This window comes from Trichoplusia ni, chromosome 22 (assembly GCF_003590095.1).
Source record: "Trichoplusia ni isolate ovarian cell line Hi5 chromosome 22, tn1, whole genome shotgun sequence".
NCBI classification, from domain to species: domain Eukaryota; kingdom Metazoa; phylum Arthropoda; class Insecta; order Lepidoptera; family Noctuidae; genus Trichoplusia; species Trichoplusia ni.
In genome coordinates, this window is record NC_039499.1 from 5,680,237 (window position 1) to 5,701,420 (window position 21,184).

General features: G+C 36.5%; 3 protein-coding genes across 3 annotated transcripts in view; 1 reads left to right on the forward strand and 2 right to left on the reverse strand.

Moving 5' to 3' along the window:
• The window catches only part of LOC113504440 (disintegrin and metalloproteinase domain-containing protein 11), a 385,396-nt gene extending 368,742 nt beyond the window's left edge, over positions 1–16,654 (reverse strand). Inside the window, exon 1 of the mRNA XM_026886724.1 lies at positions 15,461–16,654. The gene's annotated coding sequence lies outside the window, so the exon portion shown is untranslated. The remainder of the gene's footprint in view (positions 1–15,460) is intronic.
• Positions 16,655–16,967: 313 nt separating this feature from the next.
• Positions 16,968–17,719, forward strand: LOC113504447 (50S ribosomal protein L21). The gene is made up of 2 exons (XM_026886731.1): positions 16,968–17,119; positions 17,201–17,719. The coding sequence occupies exons 1-2, from the start codon at positions 17,062–17,064 to the stop codon at positions 17,674–17,676; spliced, it is 534 nt and encodes a 177-aa protein (XP_026742532.1). The 5' UTR covers positions 16,968–17,061; the 3' UTR covers positions 17,677–17,719.
• Positions 17,720–17,779: 60 nt separating this feature from the next.
• LOC113504442 (regulator of telomere elongation helicase 1 homolog) lies at positions 17,780–21,035 on the reverse strand. Its single transcript, XM_026886725.1, has one exon. The coding sequence runs from the start codon at positions 20,789–20,791 to the stop codon at positions 17,837–17,839; it is 2,955 nt and encodes a 984-aa protein (XP_026742526.1). The 5' UTR covers positions 20,792–21,035; the 3' UTR covers positions 17,780–17,836.
• Positions 21,036–21,184: the final 149 nt, after the last annotated feature.

Here is a 21,184-nt window from a genome sequence, read left to right on the forward strand (position 1 = left end):
TTAAACACGCACCTCTTGCACATAAATCAAAACAAGTAAATAAAAATTATATAGAAAATTAGTTAGCGATATTTCAAATTGCGAGATTTTAATCAACGCGTGTCTGCAGCGAACGTTCTCACGTGTGTTTCCATTATGTATATGAATGCAAATTTTCATTGTGAATTGAATTACATAATAAACTTTATCTGTTGCATTTTAAATTGGAAACTCAATTTACCACAATATACAGTACTACGGTAAAATATTGCTATACTGCAACATATAAAATTAAATACCTACTACACATTAATATAAAAAGCTGCAACATTTCTTTCCTAGAACTTTTTTGACATTCGTTGACATTTGTTTATTTCGAAAACTTAGTCCCTTACACAGCCCTGTGGCTCTCCATAGACCAAAAGGAGGTGGCTAAGCAATTACAGTCTAACAGTTACCTAAACTCTGATGATAAGTCTCACTAAATGCAAGTCAAATGACTCTGTCTTTACACGTCGTTAAAACTGTAGCGCGCACATCTCACCCCATACACAAATTAAGCGCAAAGACAGCCGCCGGCCGCAGGCTGTACGTAAACAAACAACTGTAGCGCCGGCCGGGCCCCGCTGCCCCTATATTGTTTTCAGCTGAGAACAGTGACTGTTTGATTGATCGACTCGTACCGAGAAGCCCCAAAATGTGGCCCTGGAGACGGCAATTTTCATTATTACATTGTTTAATAAAATTGTTTTTTAAAAACCATCGTATTAATTTTTTCTCGCCGTCCCCTAATCTGTTATCATTTTTTTGTACTTAAAAACGCATTTGCGATTAAAAGTAGACGCCAGATTTGTAGCGGTTTGTATGATATATTCTTTTGGTTATAAGACTTGCATTGCATATGCACCAAACGTGTGGAATCGAAACAAATGTCTGGGAATCGCATACGTGTCCCGCGCGCGGACGGAATCCCTGATTTTTACTTGTTATCGACGATATTATTCATTCGAGAATGTAACTCTCACAAGACTGTTCCTGCTTACTTTGGTTTTCTATTAACTATGCATGTAATATTTTTATTTTTTTATGGAACTCATAAACTGTAGACATTTGATTTATGAATCTCTAGCACGAAGGTTTGACAGCCTGTGTAACTTTAAAGCGAAAGAGAGATCTATTAAACTTACGGCCCAGTTTCGGTATTAAATATCACATATTTCCTCCTACAGTACTAAAATACATAGTCAAACGTACACACATGAGTAAAACTAAACAAAAAAAGAACATTTTCGCCTACGGTACCTTTAGTCCACAATTTCCCACCGTCACCTCCACGTTTCCGACATCGGCACAAGAAGGCGCCGGCGGCAGATTCCCTGTTTACCTACCAACACACACACACACACATACAGCCGAAAGGTTTATTGATCCGAACCTTGAACACACACTAGCACAGAACGTGATCCCGTCACGTGGCCGACGTAATTAAATCGATTTACAAAAGATACTCCCGTACTCCTTGGTTACATAAATTATATTCGATAGTTATATTACCTAGCCATTTATTTAATGTTTCTGTTTCTTTCGCACTACTAACTACCTATAGTTGCAAGAAAACGCAGATTTATAAAAAATACCTATACTTGTATGAATACAGTACAACGTTAAGGTAGAGAACAGCTGCCAATAGCAGTAACATTTACTTCTTATAAAAACTTATGACAACGTTCATGTAGTTACATGTGGCAATGTGTTTCAAACTTAAAAACGGGGACTGTATTCTCAGTTACCGCAATGCATATTGAATATTGTTATTGAACTACTTACATCAAACTTTAACATATTCTAACATTTACTATATTCACACCTGACTGTGCAGTATCAAATATGCTTTTTTTAAGTTCTTAAAACTCTGACATCCAATTCACAGTTTGAGGAAATATTTTTTAATATTCAAATACGCCTCGTACCAGGCATTTTAACAGCAACCTAAAAAACAATATTACCGACGATATTCCAGAATGTTTTAACCCCCAAATGTTACACAGTAAACGTACAAGGAGCAGGCTAATAGTAAAGGGTGCAAAACCCCGGAGTGGCGGCTAAGGGCTCTGTAAAAAGTCGGCGTTGCCTGCAAACCCAGCTGTTATGAACAAATGAAGGAGCAATGGGGAATTTCGACTTTTTATACTTTTTAACCTTCAACGCAGGCGAAAATGGTCTCGAGTTTTGTGTATGGCCTCAGCGACGCTGTAATGCTCTATTTTGTTTGCCGAAATTTACAAGCGTTTGAGATGACCTTTATAAGGTGATCCGTTAAACTGCCGATCTTTTCTTATTAATGGTAAGATGAAGAGTGAGCACTCTCTTATTATAGATATTAAATATCTTTATTTGCTGCAACCAGTTGGAACTATTTCACAAGAATCAATCTTGCTAAAAAAACGATGTGCTTACATTCTGTAGATATCTTCCTAAAGTCCCAAGCTAGCATACATCATAACATTTATTTATACACTAAAGTAAATATATAAAGTGAAACAATAAATCCGGCCGCCATAGTGCGACACGAAACAAAATAGGTACAAGGTACAATATCGCGTAGAACGAAACTAAAATCGTTTTGCATATAAGCAAATTGAATCAATTTTTCGTGCGAAATTGTATCCTCCCGGAGTGAGGGCGTCGGGTGAATTTTATGTAAAGCCGTCTCAGGGCGCCCGACAAATCGCAACGATCAATCGCGATCTTGAGCGATTCATTGCTCGATTTAGAATCGCAGGCAAATCGTTGAGCGATAACTGTCGCCGAAATTATTACGTATTGAATGAGACGGAATCTGTTGGTGATTGAGATAGATCTGATATACGTTGTTACTTGTAATACCTCGTTATGATAAAATTTGCGCAAGTGACTTGAAGTTTTTTGAAACGCCCCGCGAGACAACGGTTAAATTCCTTAGTGTGGGGGTCGTTTTAATTATTGTTATATGAAGGAAAAAAATAAAAATGAGATATTAAAGTAACAACGGAACCGCGGGTTTGAAAATTTTTGTTTAGAAACTAAGTGACATTAGCCAAAAGTTTTGACATTTTTTTAAATAAGTAACTCTAATTAATAGCAATAAATAAACTGCAGCGACGATACCTACAGGTAAACTAAATTGACAAACAAAACAGTAAATCCTTTGACAAGAAAATCACTCCATTTACGTACCGTAACATCGAAATATGCAATCCATCGCTCATCGTCACGTAGAAAGCATGCTGAGTGGTCAATATTCAGCCATGTTTATTGATCGAAGCAAATTCATCTATGCCAGAAACAGGATCCATACCGGAATATATGCCCACGTATGTATCTACAGCATGGTACTGAAGCCAAGCTGCTTTGCAACAATACATCACGGCCCTCGTTCATGTGAAATTTGAACTGCTCTCTGAATATGCATTCCATGAAGCCAAACCACCTGAATTACGATACTATCTTAATAAATAGATAACTGGACACTCAGCTGTTGAGTTACTGATGAGTGGTTTCGATCATTCTCTACAAGTAAGTAACATGGGAGATTTGTTTTTTAGAAAATAATGTTCATCAGCACTGAATAAAACCAAACATACCAAATGCCCGGGAGATGATGAGAGTAAAAATTTTCTCGTTGTTCCTTTTAAAATACTATTTATTTAATCGGCTTGCCCTTCCTTAGTTGGCATAGTTTGCGTCTTTATTTAAGCATGGCATGGGTATAGAACTATCATAGAGTAATAATAAAAACCCTATAAATCTAAAACTAGTCTAGAAAATTGAAAATTACGAAACAATAAAAACCTCCAAAAAGTGCTAAACGTGAAACAAAAGACTTCGCTAGTCGATAACACAGACACATTATAGATGTCGCCACCACACGTCGTTACACACAGAATTCGGTAGCGGACAATCAAAGACCGGGATTCCGATCTCGTGCAAGAATTCAATTAATTATGGATTGAGTCGTGTGCCGCGCTGCATGCTTAATGCTTGTCTTCAGCCCGTGATTTAGAATTAAAGATAATTCCAGCTGTTCTTAGGAGATAGATTGCGTTTCCTTCAAATGTCTATTGGAGCTAGCGATTTTTTTTGGTCAAAAATGACAATGAACTTATTGAGAGTGTTATTTATAGAATTGTTGCATGGCAACGGTGCATAATTTTGAAGTAACCATGCCAAACCCACTGTGCGCGACGTGTGGCGGGTAAGATCCCCGGTTGTGATCTACGGATGCTTGTCCTGACTCTGGCGGTTTTTGTGCATCTGACTATGGAGTTGTTTAAAAAATAATAACTAGCTCAATCATAATAATTGAAAGAAGAACAGAGTAAGTAGCCTTAATCATAGGCTGTTTTATTTATCTATCGTGTATTGGTTTCATCTTAGTCCTAATAACTCAACACAAATCCGAACATCAAACCTCTTTTATTTCATTCTATAAACAATAACGACAATAGTAAACTTTAAGATGTGACTCTGCTTGCATATACCTGAATAACGAATTGCTATTATATGGATTAAGCTATTATTTCGAATAACTTCTTTACTCCCAATGTTGTTTTGTGCAGTTTGGTAGATGGCAAGTTTTTATCAAGAATCTTACAAATTAAATATTTACTCTTGCACTTTCTTATCTTCACCAGCGGATCAAATATATTTTTATCACTTTCCCAAGTCCAAACAAAAAATAAAGTGATTTAGTCCCTTTATCGTCTCCTAACAACCATAGAATATCCTCATTACCTCATATAATTTCCTTTTATATTGTTTAAGGCAGGCACAGGCAGCCTGTAACAGTGTGCACGCCACCTAACTCGATTGTACCGCAACCTTTCAGATCCATTATCTAAGACAGTACGTTACAACTTCAAGGCGAGCACCGTTCGAGGGCCGTCTTATCAGACAACCTCTCCGATATAACCAGAATCAATGGAGCTCCCCTGCCCGTCGCGGATAGATATTATGTTTAGCTGTGACGGAAAAACGTGGAGTTGCGAAGGCCAAGTTAAATTGGACGTTCGTCGAGTGGATTCTTCGCGACGGACCTATCCCGGCCGCGGATTGAAGGGAAAGTGTCGCGGAAAAGGCAGAGCGGAGCGGAGCCCGCGCCGGCACTCCCCGGCCTCTTATCAAGTTTGGAGTTTACAAAAATGGCGGCGGTTTTGTTTTGATGAAGGACACACTTTGTTATGGACGAAGGATGACGACCTGTCTGCGTCCAAACTTTACTTAGTTGACGTTTTCTTGTGGAGAGTATGCTTTGTTACTTCGAAATGTTTTACAAGTACCAAGGTCCGTATTGTTACATCTGTTTTATCTGCCGAAGTCCCATGTACTTATTATTTGTTGGGATATAACTTATCGTCTTTATCCATTCGTAATATTCATGTATATAATTCAGTTTTCAGATATAGATTTAAACAAAACTAAATTGTATTTAGCACATTGTTTCCCTACATGAGTTATTTAAAACATCGGCGTGTAAATAAGAACTTTTGTTGAACGAGACCGTAAATCGAGCTACATTGCGTCCACTCAACCAATGTGGCAATCACTGTTAAAAATGATATTGAATTTTAAACTGCAACGGAAATTCCAACCGACATCCGTAGCTTCAAATAAATAAACGTTTTATATTTTTTATCAAATAACACGGACAACATTTTAGAAATGTTTTAAATTTAAGTTTTGATTTACACATTTTCATGCGCAATTATTTAAATAATAAAATAAACTCACATTATTTTTCTGAAATAGTGGCGTATCTTTTCAAAAGCTGAAAAGTTAACAAATCCTAAATAGAATCTTTACTCGCTCTAAACTTGAAATAATTAATCATTATATAAATATCATTAGGACAGGTTCGATCGCAAGTTAATTACTAATTAATACACCGGTTAGTTTGCGACTAGTTTCGGAAACGAATAAATCATAGTAATTGAGAATTTATTGCGACGTTTTAACCGATACCGATCGCTACAAGGTTAAATGGTGATCTGATTGCTTCAGCGCTGTAACTGTGTTCTATCTTACTGGGAAACAATTAACTTGCGATGGCCTTCGGATTATTTAGTAATTTTCTCCCCTTACATTGGGTCCAGCGTCCCGAAACAAAGTAGGTATGTTTAGGTTTTTTGACGGTTATGGAATAGCTCAAATGTCGTATCAGGGTAACAGAATCTAAAGTTGATAGCTGCATGCCTTGAAAGCTCTATTTTTTATTAAGTCACTTAAATAATAGTTATTATAAAGCATTGTTTTAACAAACAATTTTTATATAAGTATACATTTTTGCAATACACCTTGTCCATCTATCTCCTAGTCCCAGCCCCGCAGTACTTCAAAGTTTACAGGGCCAACTAGTTTCGGCAAAAGGGCGGTAAATAAGTAAGTAAATCCCTTTGCCCCTAGCCATAAGCGAGCCGCCATGATACAGGGATTTTAAATGATAAGCGTCTTGGATCCGCTTTGCATGCCCACGGGAAAAATGAGGAGTTCCCTTTTATGTCGGGATAGGAAAACATTAATCGAGATAGTTTTATTTTTTTACTGATCTATGCAGTTAGCCTGAGCTCAGGCTTTACCGAACTTCTCGTGGGAGAGAGTAGCATTAGCGCCACAGCATGAGCAACTTAAAGAATTACCTCTCTTACTGATAAAAGAGGTGAGTTTTTTTGCCGGAAGGAGACCCTTTCCCGCTACCTCTGAGTCAAGTGACAATGTAAGCTTTAGCTCTGGTCGAATCACTGAAATGTATAGTACAATGCTTAATGAAGAGCTTTTTCAAATAACATTTGTCTAGATGGGCTATTTAATCCTTTCCTGGAAGTCATTAGTGAGGCTGTCCAAGGCGAAAAAGAAGAAGAAAGAAATTTTAATTTCAATTGAAATAGTAATAAAATTTTCCTTTCCTTTAAAGTAGCTGCATTTGCACACATTTCATATTAATCAAAGTAAATGTTCTTCGACCGAATACGAGTAGCTGGCAACACCTCACGCCGCAAACTATTCTAAATTCAGAGCCTTCATTACCGCTGATGCGACTACATACAATATCCGTGATTTCACGAACCATTACTGACATTTTAAACTATTGCCGGCGAAATTTTTAACCACTGTATACCAAAATGTTCGAAATTGGTTACAACATTTTACCGGTGGTTGTATTGACAGTTCATTAAGTGAATGAATTTGGTATTTCAAACGTGTCTATCATTTTGTTTGTATAAAAATTTGGTTTGGAAACTAAAAACCATTCGCGTGAAAATTTTGAACTGAGCAGCTACAGCAAAAAGAAAAATATACTTTTATTTATTTCCTCGTTTTGACAACTTCTTTTACTTACCCCCATGTTAAAGCTAATTTTAAGTTAAAGTGCGCCTTTCTATACATCTGTCACAGTACCGTGGAGAGTTCGCAAACGGAATACCGCAAGGAGTTCACGAACGGCCAAATGTTCCTGCGATCCGAAAGTACTAGTTCTATAAATAACATATTACTTCTTAAAGCAATACTTTCAAAAGAATCAGACCAACAAAAAGGTTTCATTATAAAAAATAAAATGTATCGATGCTTCACAAAACAAAATCCGAATCCTATCTTTACCCAAAGCCCTAACTATCATATTTCCTTATTAATCGCGTAAATTTAAATATGAATAATTATTATTCAAATTAACTAAGTTAATGCCATAATTTTGTGCAATAAACAATGATATACTCCCATAAAATATTCCACGGAATCGCTATATTTTAACTTGGTTTGGGGACATCGTAAAACCGGATTTTCGCTTTAATTAAGTCATATCTTAATTTGTTTGAGCTTCTGCTATGAATGTTTGTTTTTGGAGTCTGTTTTTTAGTTAATCTGTGACTTGTTTTTATACGATACCATGATTTTACGAAGAATTAAAAAATAATCGTAGTATGGAAAATAGAAAGATGAAAGATGAAAATAGAAAAATGGAAATCTTGAAAACATTCTTTGATGTAGAAAACCAACAATTATACAAATATGTTGATCTGTTTCATACAAGAAAAAACGTGGGCTTCGAAGAAAGTACATAGCAAAGGCCATAATTTATAAACGCCATTGTTACTGTGGATTGTAGAGTCACCTCCGACATACTTTTCGTCCTACTGTAACACTCACGCCTCAAACTAGTTTACGTTGTGATGAACGATATAATTTTGAACATACCCTTCTACCCAGCCCCTTGGGGCGCAGGCGTGATGTAGGAACATGACTGAATAATTAAAAGTTCCACATCACACCTGTATTTCTCCAAGGAGTTTGTAGAGGTGGCTCTATCCACATTGCCCCTGTGACGATATATAAAGCAACTAGATTATATTGAAGGCTGAGGTGTAACGTTCAAATTCTGATTGAAATCGTAGTAGTTTATTATATACTTAAGCAAATAAGCACCACTATTTAACTTGAGAATCACTCTTAGCCCCTTTAATATGTAGGGAAGCATAAATTGTTTTTACAAAATGTGTAAATCTTCTGGATTATTTCTTATGTTAAATATAGCAATTTCCAGACCCTAACTAAGTACGAAACAATCATGAAATCAATAAACTACCAATAAAAGTGAAACCAAGGCAGCTATTTAAACCTTCACACAAGTTCGCATGTTCCAGGGCAATAAACAAACAATTTCACACGTTTTTTAAACAATGGCGTAGCATGCTACACGCTCTACAATATAAACGATTAAGTTCAACGCGTGCTACGACATTCGTAGCGTGACCTTGCTACGAGCTCATTCATATTTACGACATCTTTATTAAAATGTCTAAGGCAATTACTTTAGCTGACGTTTTATATTAAAAATATAATTTATAAACTTTATTTTAAAAGTATTTAATGACCATTATTAGCAAATACCTTTGTTTTTTTTTTTGGAAAAGCAATTACTGTGACCTAGAAAACATTGACTTAAAACGACTTAATTAGTTTTATGCAAAACAATTGTATTTTATACTGTTAGCAGCGATAGGATTGAACGGCGACACAAACTGACCTACCATCTTCTTTACCTACTCTATATTCTCAACAACAGCTTAAAGACACAAACATATATTTGTACTTTCTCGTTCAAAAGCATCTCGCCCATTCACTTTCGACTACAACCTTCACCTTACTCTCTAAATCAGAGCTGAACCACTAAATTTAGCTGAAATCAATACACAGTATGGTAGAGTTAAAATAGAGCCGCGAGTAGCCCTGACCTGCAGTTATTTATAAGATACAACCTACAAATTAGATTCAATTGTAATTTAAGGCTTGCTGCAAACGCAAACAATGCACCTGGGAAAACTTTGAACTCGTTTCAATGTGGTCTCACTCGTGTTTAGATAAATCTGGCTTTAAGAGTAAAAGGGAGAGTTAATAAGAGTTGATTATGATATCACGAAATAAGACCATGGAAAGTAATTCTTTGGTTGTGCCGAAATGTAACTGTCATTCGTCATTGAGCCTCTTCAGGCACTTTTAACTGTAATTCAGATTGCTCGTATTTAACTTAAAATGAGACCACTTCTCAATAACAGAGGTAATTAGATCATTAAAAACTATCGCATTGTATCATATGTGATGAATGAATTGTAAAAATGTTTTAAAGAACTTTACTTTTGTACTGTTTTTTGAATATTATACCAGTAGAGTTATTATTTTCTGTAATAATATCCTACGATCCAATAAGTACATCAGAACCCTCACCTAAAGCAATGTTGTTAAAACCGTTGCACGATACAGAATCACTATCAATATCGAACTACCCTCATAATTTATAATTACGCAATACGAACGTGACGTATTACATACCGATGTCAAAACCTGACCACGTAACTCAAACTGGAATAGGAGCGCAGCGGCCCGCCCGCGGTCTATTTCCGGCCGTGACGTCATATCCCACACCCCCAGTGACGCAAGCCAGCTCAAAGTTTTTAATTTTTTTTTCAACGCGTCTGGCATTGGCTTGCTGCGGTCACAAGGTTCGTACCAATATGTAACACATCGTTTGACGTTTCACTTCACAGTTGCATGCAGTTTGATAAGTTTTGATTAAATGCTCCATATTTTTTTGACATGTGATAGCCTATTTCTCAAGTAGGCCTTTAGCGATATTGCTACACATTCTAAGAGATAATAAAAATAATGTAAGAAGAGAGATCTTTTTCAGCTGAAACTAGTCGAACGTTTTAGTTGTGGTTAGTGAAGCTTTAATGGTAATGACTTAAAATGCCTAGATATAAATAACTAGCAACAAAGCCTACTTACATGTAACTAGGCATGAAGGCGAATAAGCCATTAGCTAACAAAACTGACCGCTTACCTTAGTCGGGGGCGGGGCTATCGCTGAAAGCACTCAGACCTCGAGATTGGTACAAATTCTGGATATAACCCTACTATTACATACTTATAAAAGTACTGTTAGATATTGGCGTATTAAACGTTTACTACAAACATCAGAATGCTTTTAAAAGAAGGCTAAATTTAATTTCATACTTTGCTACAGAATATATGATTTCCTCTAAAGTACGTTTTGAGTGTAGGGTTTATAATTATATAACTTCATAAACGGTTTGCGGATTGTATTTTGCTAAAATTACGTAAACCAGTTTAGCATTCCAATTTCGGAGAACACAAACATTTCGAAAACATTAAACGATCAATCTCATCAGGCTGAGCAAACCGAAAGGTCTAAACAACGCTCTTGGGCACAGAACAACAACATATTCAAATTCCAAATTCAATTATAACACCAGAACAAACTTGGAGAAACAAACAACAAATCTATAATTGTTTTTCATCTCGCCGCCGCCATTGCCACCTGCAATTTCTGAACTCCGATGCTAATTATCATTAACAGAATTAGGCCTAATCCGGGCCGGTTACGGCGGCTATCGAACAGCGCATGACCCCCTGGTGTAACGTTATCCCTATAAACAAATTAACTAAACATAAAAGCTAACATAAAGGATCGCTTTACAACACAAATGGTATAGTTAGGGCCCGAAGATATCCGATGTGGGCCGATCATTGCCGATGTTTGAACTTAACGGCTATTATAGATTTGGTTATTTGGAATTTCCTCAATTCGTGCATGTATATGTAAGATTTTGTTGCTAGAGGTATCGTTAGAATCGTAGTAACTTACCCTTCAATTGCCATATATAGGTACTGATTTTTATGGCGCTACAGCGCTGTCAAACTCATGTTAAAGAATCTCAGTAATCGAAACTAATTTTTCTTGGTTATTTATCACCGTGGTCGTTATAGCATTATACCTATTTGTTACATGAGACTGAACAACAACTCATAAGCGTGAAAACAAACATATTGCCACACAAATGCGATTCAGACCTGTTTTCAAACCAACTCCAAAGAAGGACGTTCTTAATTCGACTCTATTCTTTTTTCATGTTTTATACCTCAAAGCTTTGGACTGGATGAACTGATTTTGTTGTTTCTTTTTTCATTTAACGTGAAGTAGCTAACAATCGGTCCCATGATCATTAAATTTGACTCAGTATTTTTTTATTTTAAGCTTGTAAGTTTTTTGCTAAGAAAAATATTAATTACCAAAAGATGTTGTTTTTGAAAAAGCATGGTCATATTTTGATCATCTGGGGCAATTATACATTTTTCCGAGAAAGTAGTTAATTTAATGTTCAAAAGACCCGAGAGCTATATTAACATGTATAAGAATATTACTAGTTTATCGCGTGTTCCAGGAAACTTAGTGGTATATTAACTGAACATCGTATTACCAGATTACTTCGTCAATACTCTGTTGAATATTATCGTGCGATAAATCACAACCGGGGATGAGCGAGGTTTAACAACTCACTCGCATTTTATAGTGCGCTGTCAGGGCTATGGTTTATGGTCGCCTCCGAATGTCAATGTGCGATCTATTTGCATTGCTTACTTACAAGTGGAACTTGTGAGCCGATTGACGATCATTTCTAGGGTTATGGGCTGTTTATTTAATGCCTTATGTGTTTTGTAATATTGTTTATAAATATTTTTTATTGGCTACTATAAATATGTTTGTTTATACTATATTTTCTCTATCGCTGTTATTGGTATCATGTTACGAAATGGTTAACCTGTGCTCGATTTCTTACATAAATTTTTTGTCTACAATTTTTATTTTTTGGTTTTGCATTCCAGGTATATGGCAAAAATTGCCCTTTTTCAAATTAGACTTTTTATGTAGTAATAAAAAAATCCTCAGTAGTGTTAATATGAAAGATTATTCATGTTACAAATGTTATAATCGAGATCCAACCGTAATTAGAATGTTACCTTGTTACTCATACCTTCAAGGCCCGCGATATTTCCGAGAAATAGACTTATCTAATAAGGCTTTGCTATTTCTACTCGTTCCGTGAATCTCTTGTTAACATGAGTAACGACTGGTAGACATACTGACGACTTGAACTGTATGTTCTCAAAAGTTTACATTTTTTCACTAGTGATGGTAATAATACAAATGTTGTTGTCTCGCTGAAAGACTCATTCCTAATCTATACTCTGTACTAATATATAAAGCTGAAGAGTTTTTTTGTTTTTTTGAACTTGCTAATCTCAGGAACTACTGGTTCAAATTGAAAAATTCTTTTTGTGTTGAATAGAACATTCATCGAGAAAGGTTTTAGGCTATACGACATCACGCCGCGACTAATAGGAGCGAAGATACAATGGAAAATGTGGAAAAAAAACAGGGCAGGTAAAAATCATAACTTATATCTTCTAACACAGCGGACGAAGTCGCGGGGAACAGCTAGTACTAATATAAGAGATATTGAAAATAATGAAATTATTTTGCTTACGACATAGTTCCCAAGCCATGATAAAGAACGATACGATGTTTGCTCCTAGTTATTCTTTCACGGCGCACGACACAGTAATTTTACCACAGAATTAAATCAACAAGACGCTTACCTCCTACTTACACTAATTAACAATCTTCGTACTCGCAACTATCAACCAAAATAAATTAACAATGTATGTACATTGTCTATGAATCCTCCAGAGTAATAATATCTATTTCAAATAAACCCCGTAGCTATTTCGTAGCATGTCGTAGCTTCGTAGCTGGCAATAACACGTAGCGAAGAAATAGTTCAGGCGTATTATCAAAATGATACATTTAATCATTTCTGCTGCGTAGTACTTTGTGTTTGCTGCTAGATTTAGTGTGAAAATAGTTATATGATGCTTTATTAATGTCTGTATGAATATAAGATCATGTAGGTATGTGAGTACTGGCTACGATTAACGTGTACGTATAAGACATTCGGTACAGTCCTTTAATGCGATTTACGATTTCGACCGGCGAAATAAACATATATTAAAATACCTAGAAGACGTTTGTTTATTTTCAGTGTTTAAAATGTAAATTAATAAAGAATATTATTATGAGTTGTATTATGTTATGAGATGTTACGCAAAAGGATATTATCTCGTTTCATCCCAAAACATTGCTGTGATAATTAAGATCAAATGTGAGGCTCTCACAAAAACTACGGAAGAAAAAAACATCGTAAGCTGAAATATCTTTTTTCGCGGAAAACTTAGGTCGTTAATAGTACAGGCACGAGGGCAGAGTATATGTGTATGTGTATGTTATAAAGAATATGAAGGGACATGATATTTAGGATGTCTTAGTAAGAAATAACTATGAACTTGTCACTTACATGGGTATCATTGTGTTAGAGCAATATTTTGTGATAAAAATCGTTGTTACATTGTATATGGAAAAGGATTGAGTGGTGTTAAGTGTTTTTCATTTTGTGGCTTTTGCAATTGCTGTCCGAATCGTGTAGACGACACGTGCGTTAAACATTTTTAGTTTTAGGTTATTGATAAATTGTTAATTAGTTTAAGTTTGTCCAATGGTAATAGTTATTTTCTTGTGGAAAAGTTCATACGAAATATAGTCTAGCGTAAGAACGGTTTGTTTATAAACAATTGTATTTTTCATTAATACTTTTCAACCGATTTTTTACATAGGTTTTGCTCAACTTTAGTGCAGGTTCGCGATATCGCCACTTATTGAAAGTGATTTAAAATTGATTTCGTTCGTGTGTTTCAAGAGCGGCCCTGAATACTTTCCATTCAAACTATTTTGAAAGTGCGTACTCGCAGACCAGTGAAATATAAGCTTGCGCTGAGAAAAGAAATAGGTTTATAAGACTAATATCATCTTTGAAGGCTGTTTTTTACATCTATGTCTGAACAATATACAAAAATAACATCAACTTAAGTGATTGTTCAACAAATATATGACCGCAGAAACTGAAAACGACACTCGTTCACGTTAAGTTAACAATAATGATCACAAAATACAAAATCTTTCTGTAAATAAACCAATTTTCATTACCCTACGTAGTTTTAACTGATTCTACTATTCACTCACCCTTATCACTCAATGTTAAGCCTTCTACACACTTCATGCAATTTTACCAAATCAGTATCAAAATTCAATTCTCATACAACTAATCTATGTATTCATAGCATTTGACATTTACTCATATACATACATACATACATATATACATGGTTATCATAAGCACGTGGTACCGCGACGTGGTGTAATTTAGAAGGTCGTCTGACAACTCCTGATTATCATAGCTGTTCAATTAATCAATTCCTGATCGTTTGCAAGTTATTTATGACTTTAGTCAGGTATGCCAACATGATTGAGGTTTATGGTAACGCTAAGGAATGATTGAATCAACATTATTCTGGATATTTCACTCAAGTTTTAATGATATTTTTATTTTAATCGTAAATAATAATTATTCAAGATATGTACATATATAACTTAAGGTAAGTTAAGCTTCAATTTATCTAACACTAAAATTTTCAGCATTAAAAAGCTCTACGAACGCCTGCAAAGTGCTACGAAGGGCTAAATGTTCATTGCCTACGTATTTTATCGAATCACTAAATGTAAACGAAGATATTAAGTGCTCCCAGCTCACCGTCACTCATACCTACACCGAACTTTACCAATATATCATTTAATTTGTGATGGTATCTCAAAATTAATTAGAAACTGTTTGCTTCGTGTTCGAGAACACACACCTCACCTTACACCTTTACAACTTAACGTTTCGGCGAGATTGAATTACTTCGCGCGTAATCACAGCTACGATCCTAACCTAACATTGATATCTGTAATCATTCGATGCTCATTTTACATATCGAACTCAATCTGCAAGCCCAGCTTCCAATTTAGGACGTGTGTACACCGCAGCTAAACGTCACGAGCATTCACCCGTAAATATTCACGAATTGAATCGCACCGTCTAAACGATCTGTTTTCTATCACGCATCGCGTGGCATGCCTGAAGCTCCTCCCGCAGGTGGTGGCGGAGTCCTGCCCGGCTGGTGGCACTCGTGACGGAGGCAGGTCGGGTATACTGACCGAAAGCTCGAGGCAGCAGCGCCGCGCGTGGCGGCGCGGGGGGAAGAGGGGGCCGGTGTCCACTCCACAACACTTCACTCACACGGCAGCGCGTCTCGGCCGCTCGCGCGTGCACGCTTCGCGCAACATGGCCGTGCCCGTGCCAGCGTGCAGCTATCGACCGCGAGCCGGCCGCGCGCCGCCCAGCGACTGACGCGGGAGCAGTGCGCGCGCACCGTCCGCGCCGCGCCGCCCGAGCCTCGCACACCCCCGCCCCAGGCCGGGAGCGGTCTTGTGCGGGAGCGGGCGAGCCTTCGCCCGGCAACTTTGTATGCTTCTTGGAAAACCCCGCGTTAGAACACGCTTCAAACTGATTCAGTTGACGTAGAGCAAACATTTGTGTATTTGTACTTAGCCATCACATCCGGTCGCTGATTTGCAAACTCGATAAGTAAGTATCCATAACTATTACAAATATAACTATTCTTTACTACGGCAAACTCCTTAAAAGTAAGCCTAATAAAATAAAAACGTTGCTCAGAGTAATCGAAGACGTCTCCGGCGTAACCTGAAACGATAATTACATACCTACATCACGGGACGCACGCCCCGCAGCGCCCTAGTGGCGTGTCCCCTTGCTCCACAACAAGTCCGCGAGGCGTCGCTCTCGTGTTTATTTTCGGCTGCGGCCGCCGTGCCGAGAGCGCCGCGTGCCCGCCCGTTGCCATGGCAACGCACCCCAGACGCCGCCGAAGCCTGCCGACGTGCCCCGGAACTTTACGAATCTAGAATTGAGTATCAAGTGACTCGCGGACGAATAGAGCTGAATTTTTTAATGTGAACCGTGAATTTACTAAGATCTCGCAACTAATAATACACCTGATACGGACTGGATACCCAAAACATAGTATAAAAACAGTTGCATTGGCGTGAGCCCTGACTCTAGATGTTCGTGTTTACACATTAGTTCAATCTGAGTATCGTATATCTTATACTTCATTTTTAGTTTGGCTGTACAGCTGGCAGTTGTTGTAAAATTTAATTTCAGTCTTTCTGTTAGTCCATACTTACGGTATTTTTTAATCTACTACTAACAGTCCTAACCGTCTGTAAACTATCTATAGCAAGAATTAAAGCTGTCAAATACTTATTCTCAAAAGCAAGATTAAAATAAAAAAAGTTTCTATCCGCTAAAATTATAAAGCCCTTAGGCCTTCGCCGTCTACTCTTAATTCAAAAAATAGCGCCATCTTTTTTAACTTTATGGTATTTCTGTAAGGCAAAGGCCTAATCGTATTTTTGTAAGATCTCTTCAAACACAACATTAGATCTAACATATTTTTTTTACAACTATAAGCTAGTAGTTACTTTAATGAACCTGTATAGTAAAACTTTATTTTTAAGTATAAATAAAAACATATCTTACTCTGCGTTTACATATTTTACATCCAGACGTTTATATGAATTCTATTTCTGAACGAAACAATAGAAGTCAAAACCATCCCGTAAATGGTTTTATATAATCTGTATTTTATAATTTGTAGGTTATGCGAGTGAGAAATATTTGTTTTGATTCAATTAAAATATACCTAGTTTATTGAATAAAAAACTGTAATTCCATAATGGCTCTCATAAGAGCGGGCTTGCAAAGACTCGCCAGTGTATTCAACGCAGGACAAGGTACATTTTACTGTGGTATAAACCTGTTAGAGTACTTAATACATACGTTTTTGTAATATTCGTATTTGTTTTAATTTACAGCAGGCGTATTACCCAGATTTATAACAAATTTATCGCCTATAGAAAACAAATCCGTACCTGAGAGCACCAAAGACGTGATTGCAGAATGTAACAAACTTATTGAAAAAAATGCTTCAAGAAACTTTGCAATAGTGCACCTGATGGGGAAACAATGGCGCGTGACTGATGGAGACTTGATTGTCCTCGAAGGGTACTGGCCTCCAAGTATTGGAGATAAGATCAAACTAGACAAGGTACTGCTTGCTGGTACCAAAGACTTCTCTCTGATTGGAAGACCTGTAGTTCAACCTGGGTTGGTTGATGTAACAGCCACAGTGATATCCAAGGGTCTGTCGCACACCAGAACACATTTCAAGAAAAAGAGGAGGAAGCAGTACATGAGGATGAACTTCCAGCGATCACAACAAACTATATTGAGAATAAACTCAGTAGAGATAGCAAACAAAATCAATGAAGCTCCTAATAATGTCCAATAAGTTGTTTATTTATAAGTAGATAATAAATGTTAGAGTACATATATCTTGGTATTTCTTATCATACAGATTAAAAGGATCAAAGCCATTAATTGAAACTAAATCATTAGAATAAATTAGTATTTATTTTTATTAAAAGTGCATTTTGTCAGTAAAACATAATCTATACATTAATATTCACTTTATCACAATATTCTTGAAATGTAACTTTATGATCTTCCTTGAGAAACCTCTTCATACCTTTGAATAAATAAAACAATTTACTATTTTCAAATAAATTACTTAGAACTTTTAAAAATACATCATAATCACCATTTTTCTTGTAAGCTGAAATAGACAATTGGAACTCTTTATACTGGTCTGCTTGTAACAGAACTTTGATTTCTTTTACAAAATCTATTAATGAGGCAGGAGGAACTTTTTCGAGAGCACTTGAACCTGCTTCATCACTTTTTGAAGATTCTGCATTCAAATTTTCTTCAAATCCGAAAGGTTTTATTTTTAACCTTTTCTTTTTTACTAAATTATTTGCTACACTGACATCCTCTGCAACTCTTTTGTGTATAGTAACTAAAGATGGTGACTGTGATTGCTGACTTTCATTCTGATCTATAGCAGTGAAGAGATCTTTAGTAGCACTGGGCTTGAACTCATTAACATAGGCAGACTTTTTAGCATTCTTATAGAAGTCCATTGAAAAGTCAGCATAGACTTCATTTGAATTAGGGTACTGACTGACAGACTTGTTATTTGAAGATTTTGACACTAATCTCGATTTTGTAACTGGAAATGTAACACCAGTGGCATTCATTAGTCCAGAGTCCTTATATCCACTGTGTGACTCATTTGGAAGCAGTGGCTTAAGTCTAGGAGCAGGCAAGGCAGCCTCAGCATTTTTGAAAAACCTGCATATTTCACTCACTGTCTCTCCAAACTTATTTGAAACATTTATGTGGTCTCTTAACCATGCAGACAACTGGTTTTTCAGTTTCGGGCTATTAAATCTGGTGTCACAAAGTAAAATTGCACCATAATCATTTTGATGCCTAATGACTCTGCCAATAGCCTGGTTTACAGCTCTTGTTGCTTCTAGAGAATACCATTCATCTCCTGATAAATATTGTTTATCTTTTACTCTAAGCTCCTCTAAGTATTTCTTTTTCAAAACAATTCTTGGGTCTTTTAAAGGTGGAAATGGTAAGCCAGTTATTATAACTGCTCTTCCATTCATGTCAGCAAAGTCTAAACCTTCTGATACTTTTCCCCTGCAGACAGCCATGAAGCAAGCTCCTCTTGTATTTGGGTCACTTATTTTACTGTAATAGTCACTTATTATTGCATTAAAGGTATCTTTGCGCTGAGGTTCAACAAATATTGGCTTAATATTATTTATACTTGACCATATACCCTCATTTTGCCACATTTCTTGGCACTTGGTCATTATAGGGTATGATGGAAAAAATACTAGCAGGCCATCAGGTACAACCCGGCTGAAGCTCAATATGGTTCTTCCTAGTGATGATATATATTTAGGATTATCCCTGTTCTGATAGTTTGAATTTAGCTGCACTCCATCAGGTCCTTGCCCCATTATCTTTACACAAATTTGGTTAGATTTCACTATATGGGGATTTTCCAACTGGACTCCAATAGGGATACCTAATTCAGAAGTCAGTGGCTTCAAAGGAGCTAGAGTTCCACTAGTTAATATAATACTCCTAACATTTTGTTCTATGAGTTGCTTCATTCCAAACCCTGGACTGAAGCACCAATAACTGATAACTCTTTCAGATATCTTTGAGGTAGTGGTTTTGAGGGCTCCCCAACTATCAGTCTTCCTATTATTTTTCTTATCTTCTATATGGATATGGACCTTGTAGCACATTTTAACTCTCTCCTTGTAAGCATGTGAAGTCCCACTAAACACAACATTTAATAAATCCACAAATTTCTGTAAGCCAACACCTTTACGCTGAAAAGGAGATGCTCCATCCATGGACAGGTACTGGATGAGATTCTCTATTAAAGTGATCACTGCCATTTGATTGTGGTCTTTGATCTCAGCCTTAGATAGGAGCTCAAATATAAAGCCTCCAGGATAAGTAGTCCCTTCACTACCAACAGTTATTTCATCGATTGCTTTTTCTAATGCCAGCATCATTTCTTTTAGTACACAGAGGTCATCGCAAGTGAAGTCTTTAGGCTGGCTATTGTCTACTGTCATGTCCATCTGCTCCTCACCTGCTGCAGCTTCACCAAATGACCTCATGACATGAGTTATCTCATCAATACATAAAGCAACATCTGTTGTTCTGATCTGCAATGAAGCTGACTCCTCACACATTTTCTCAACATTGTGTGCTTCATCTAATATTATGATGTTGTTTAGAAGTTCAACTCCATTTGCTTTCCTTGATTTTGGATCCAAGATATAATTGTAGGGCATAAATATGATATCAGCATCCTGTTTTAGCTCTTTTGATAAATAGTATGGACAACACTTGAGTTTCTTCCCAACAGTAACTAAATCCTCTATATCTAATATATCATCACCCTTTACTGATCTGTCATCTTTCTTAGATTCAACATTATTATAAAAATAGCAATTCCTTGATTTCACTCTCAACTGGCACATGTGGACTTTGTTCATATTGTTAGTTTCCTTTGAGACTTCAGGGTGGATGCACATTTGGTCTCTTGACCCAAGTACTGTCGCTTTAACATGTCTATAGCTAGATCTTTTCAATTCCTGCATCGCCTGAGTTAATTGTGAATGAGTTCGTGATGAATAAATAATTTTCGGCATGCCCCATGACGCTGATTCCTTGGCTTTGCCTGCGCCAGCTTTTAAATTGTCTTTCAATGCGCCACTAAAGTTACTATGTTCCGAAAAGTTTCCAACTTGCGCATTCATCTGTAGTTGAGCTTTCTTTACCAGTAGCCATGCTAACGAAGAACAGAGCAGACTCAAGGTCTTGCCAGTACCTGTAGGTGATTCTAGTAAGGCATTGGTACTATTTTGAAGACTTTCAATGACCCTTTCCATATATGCTTTCTGTACTTCATAGGGCTCGAATGGAAAGTTAACAGGGATTCCACATATCATTACCTCAGGCATAGTCACGATTCAATTTTACTCAGTAGTTACATTTATTTAATAAAGTATAAAAATAAGGATTATAATTTATAGTCCTCACCACCACTGACCACAAATCCACAATAAATATATTAAATATTTCTTTTGACGTTTCACAATCGGACTTGATCGGACAAGTCGTTGGTTTTTGCCGCCAAATATCAGGATGCATTCAGTTTGGATATGAAAACACGTAGATTTTTTTTAAATAATTCTGTATAAGTCTGTATATTTTATATATTTTATTCTTATTTTTTTCAAGTATCCATTGATACATACATACTTTTCTCCCAGTCAGATCTAACATATAAAGGAGCTATTAAAATTGCTTCATTTACCGACAAATATGGACTTAGTGAAGAGATATACTTTAAT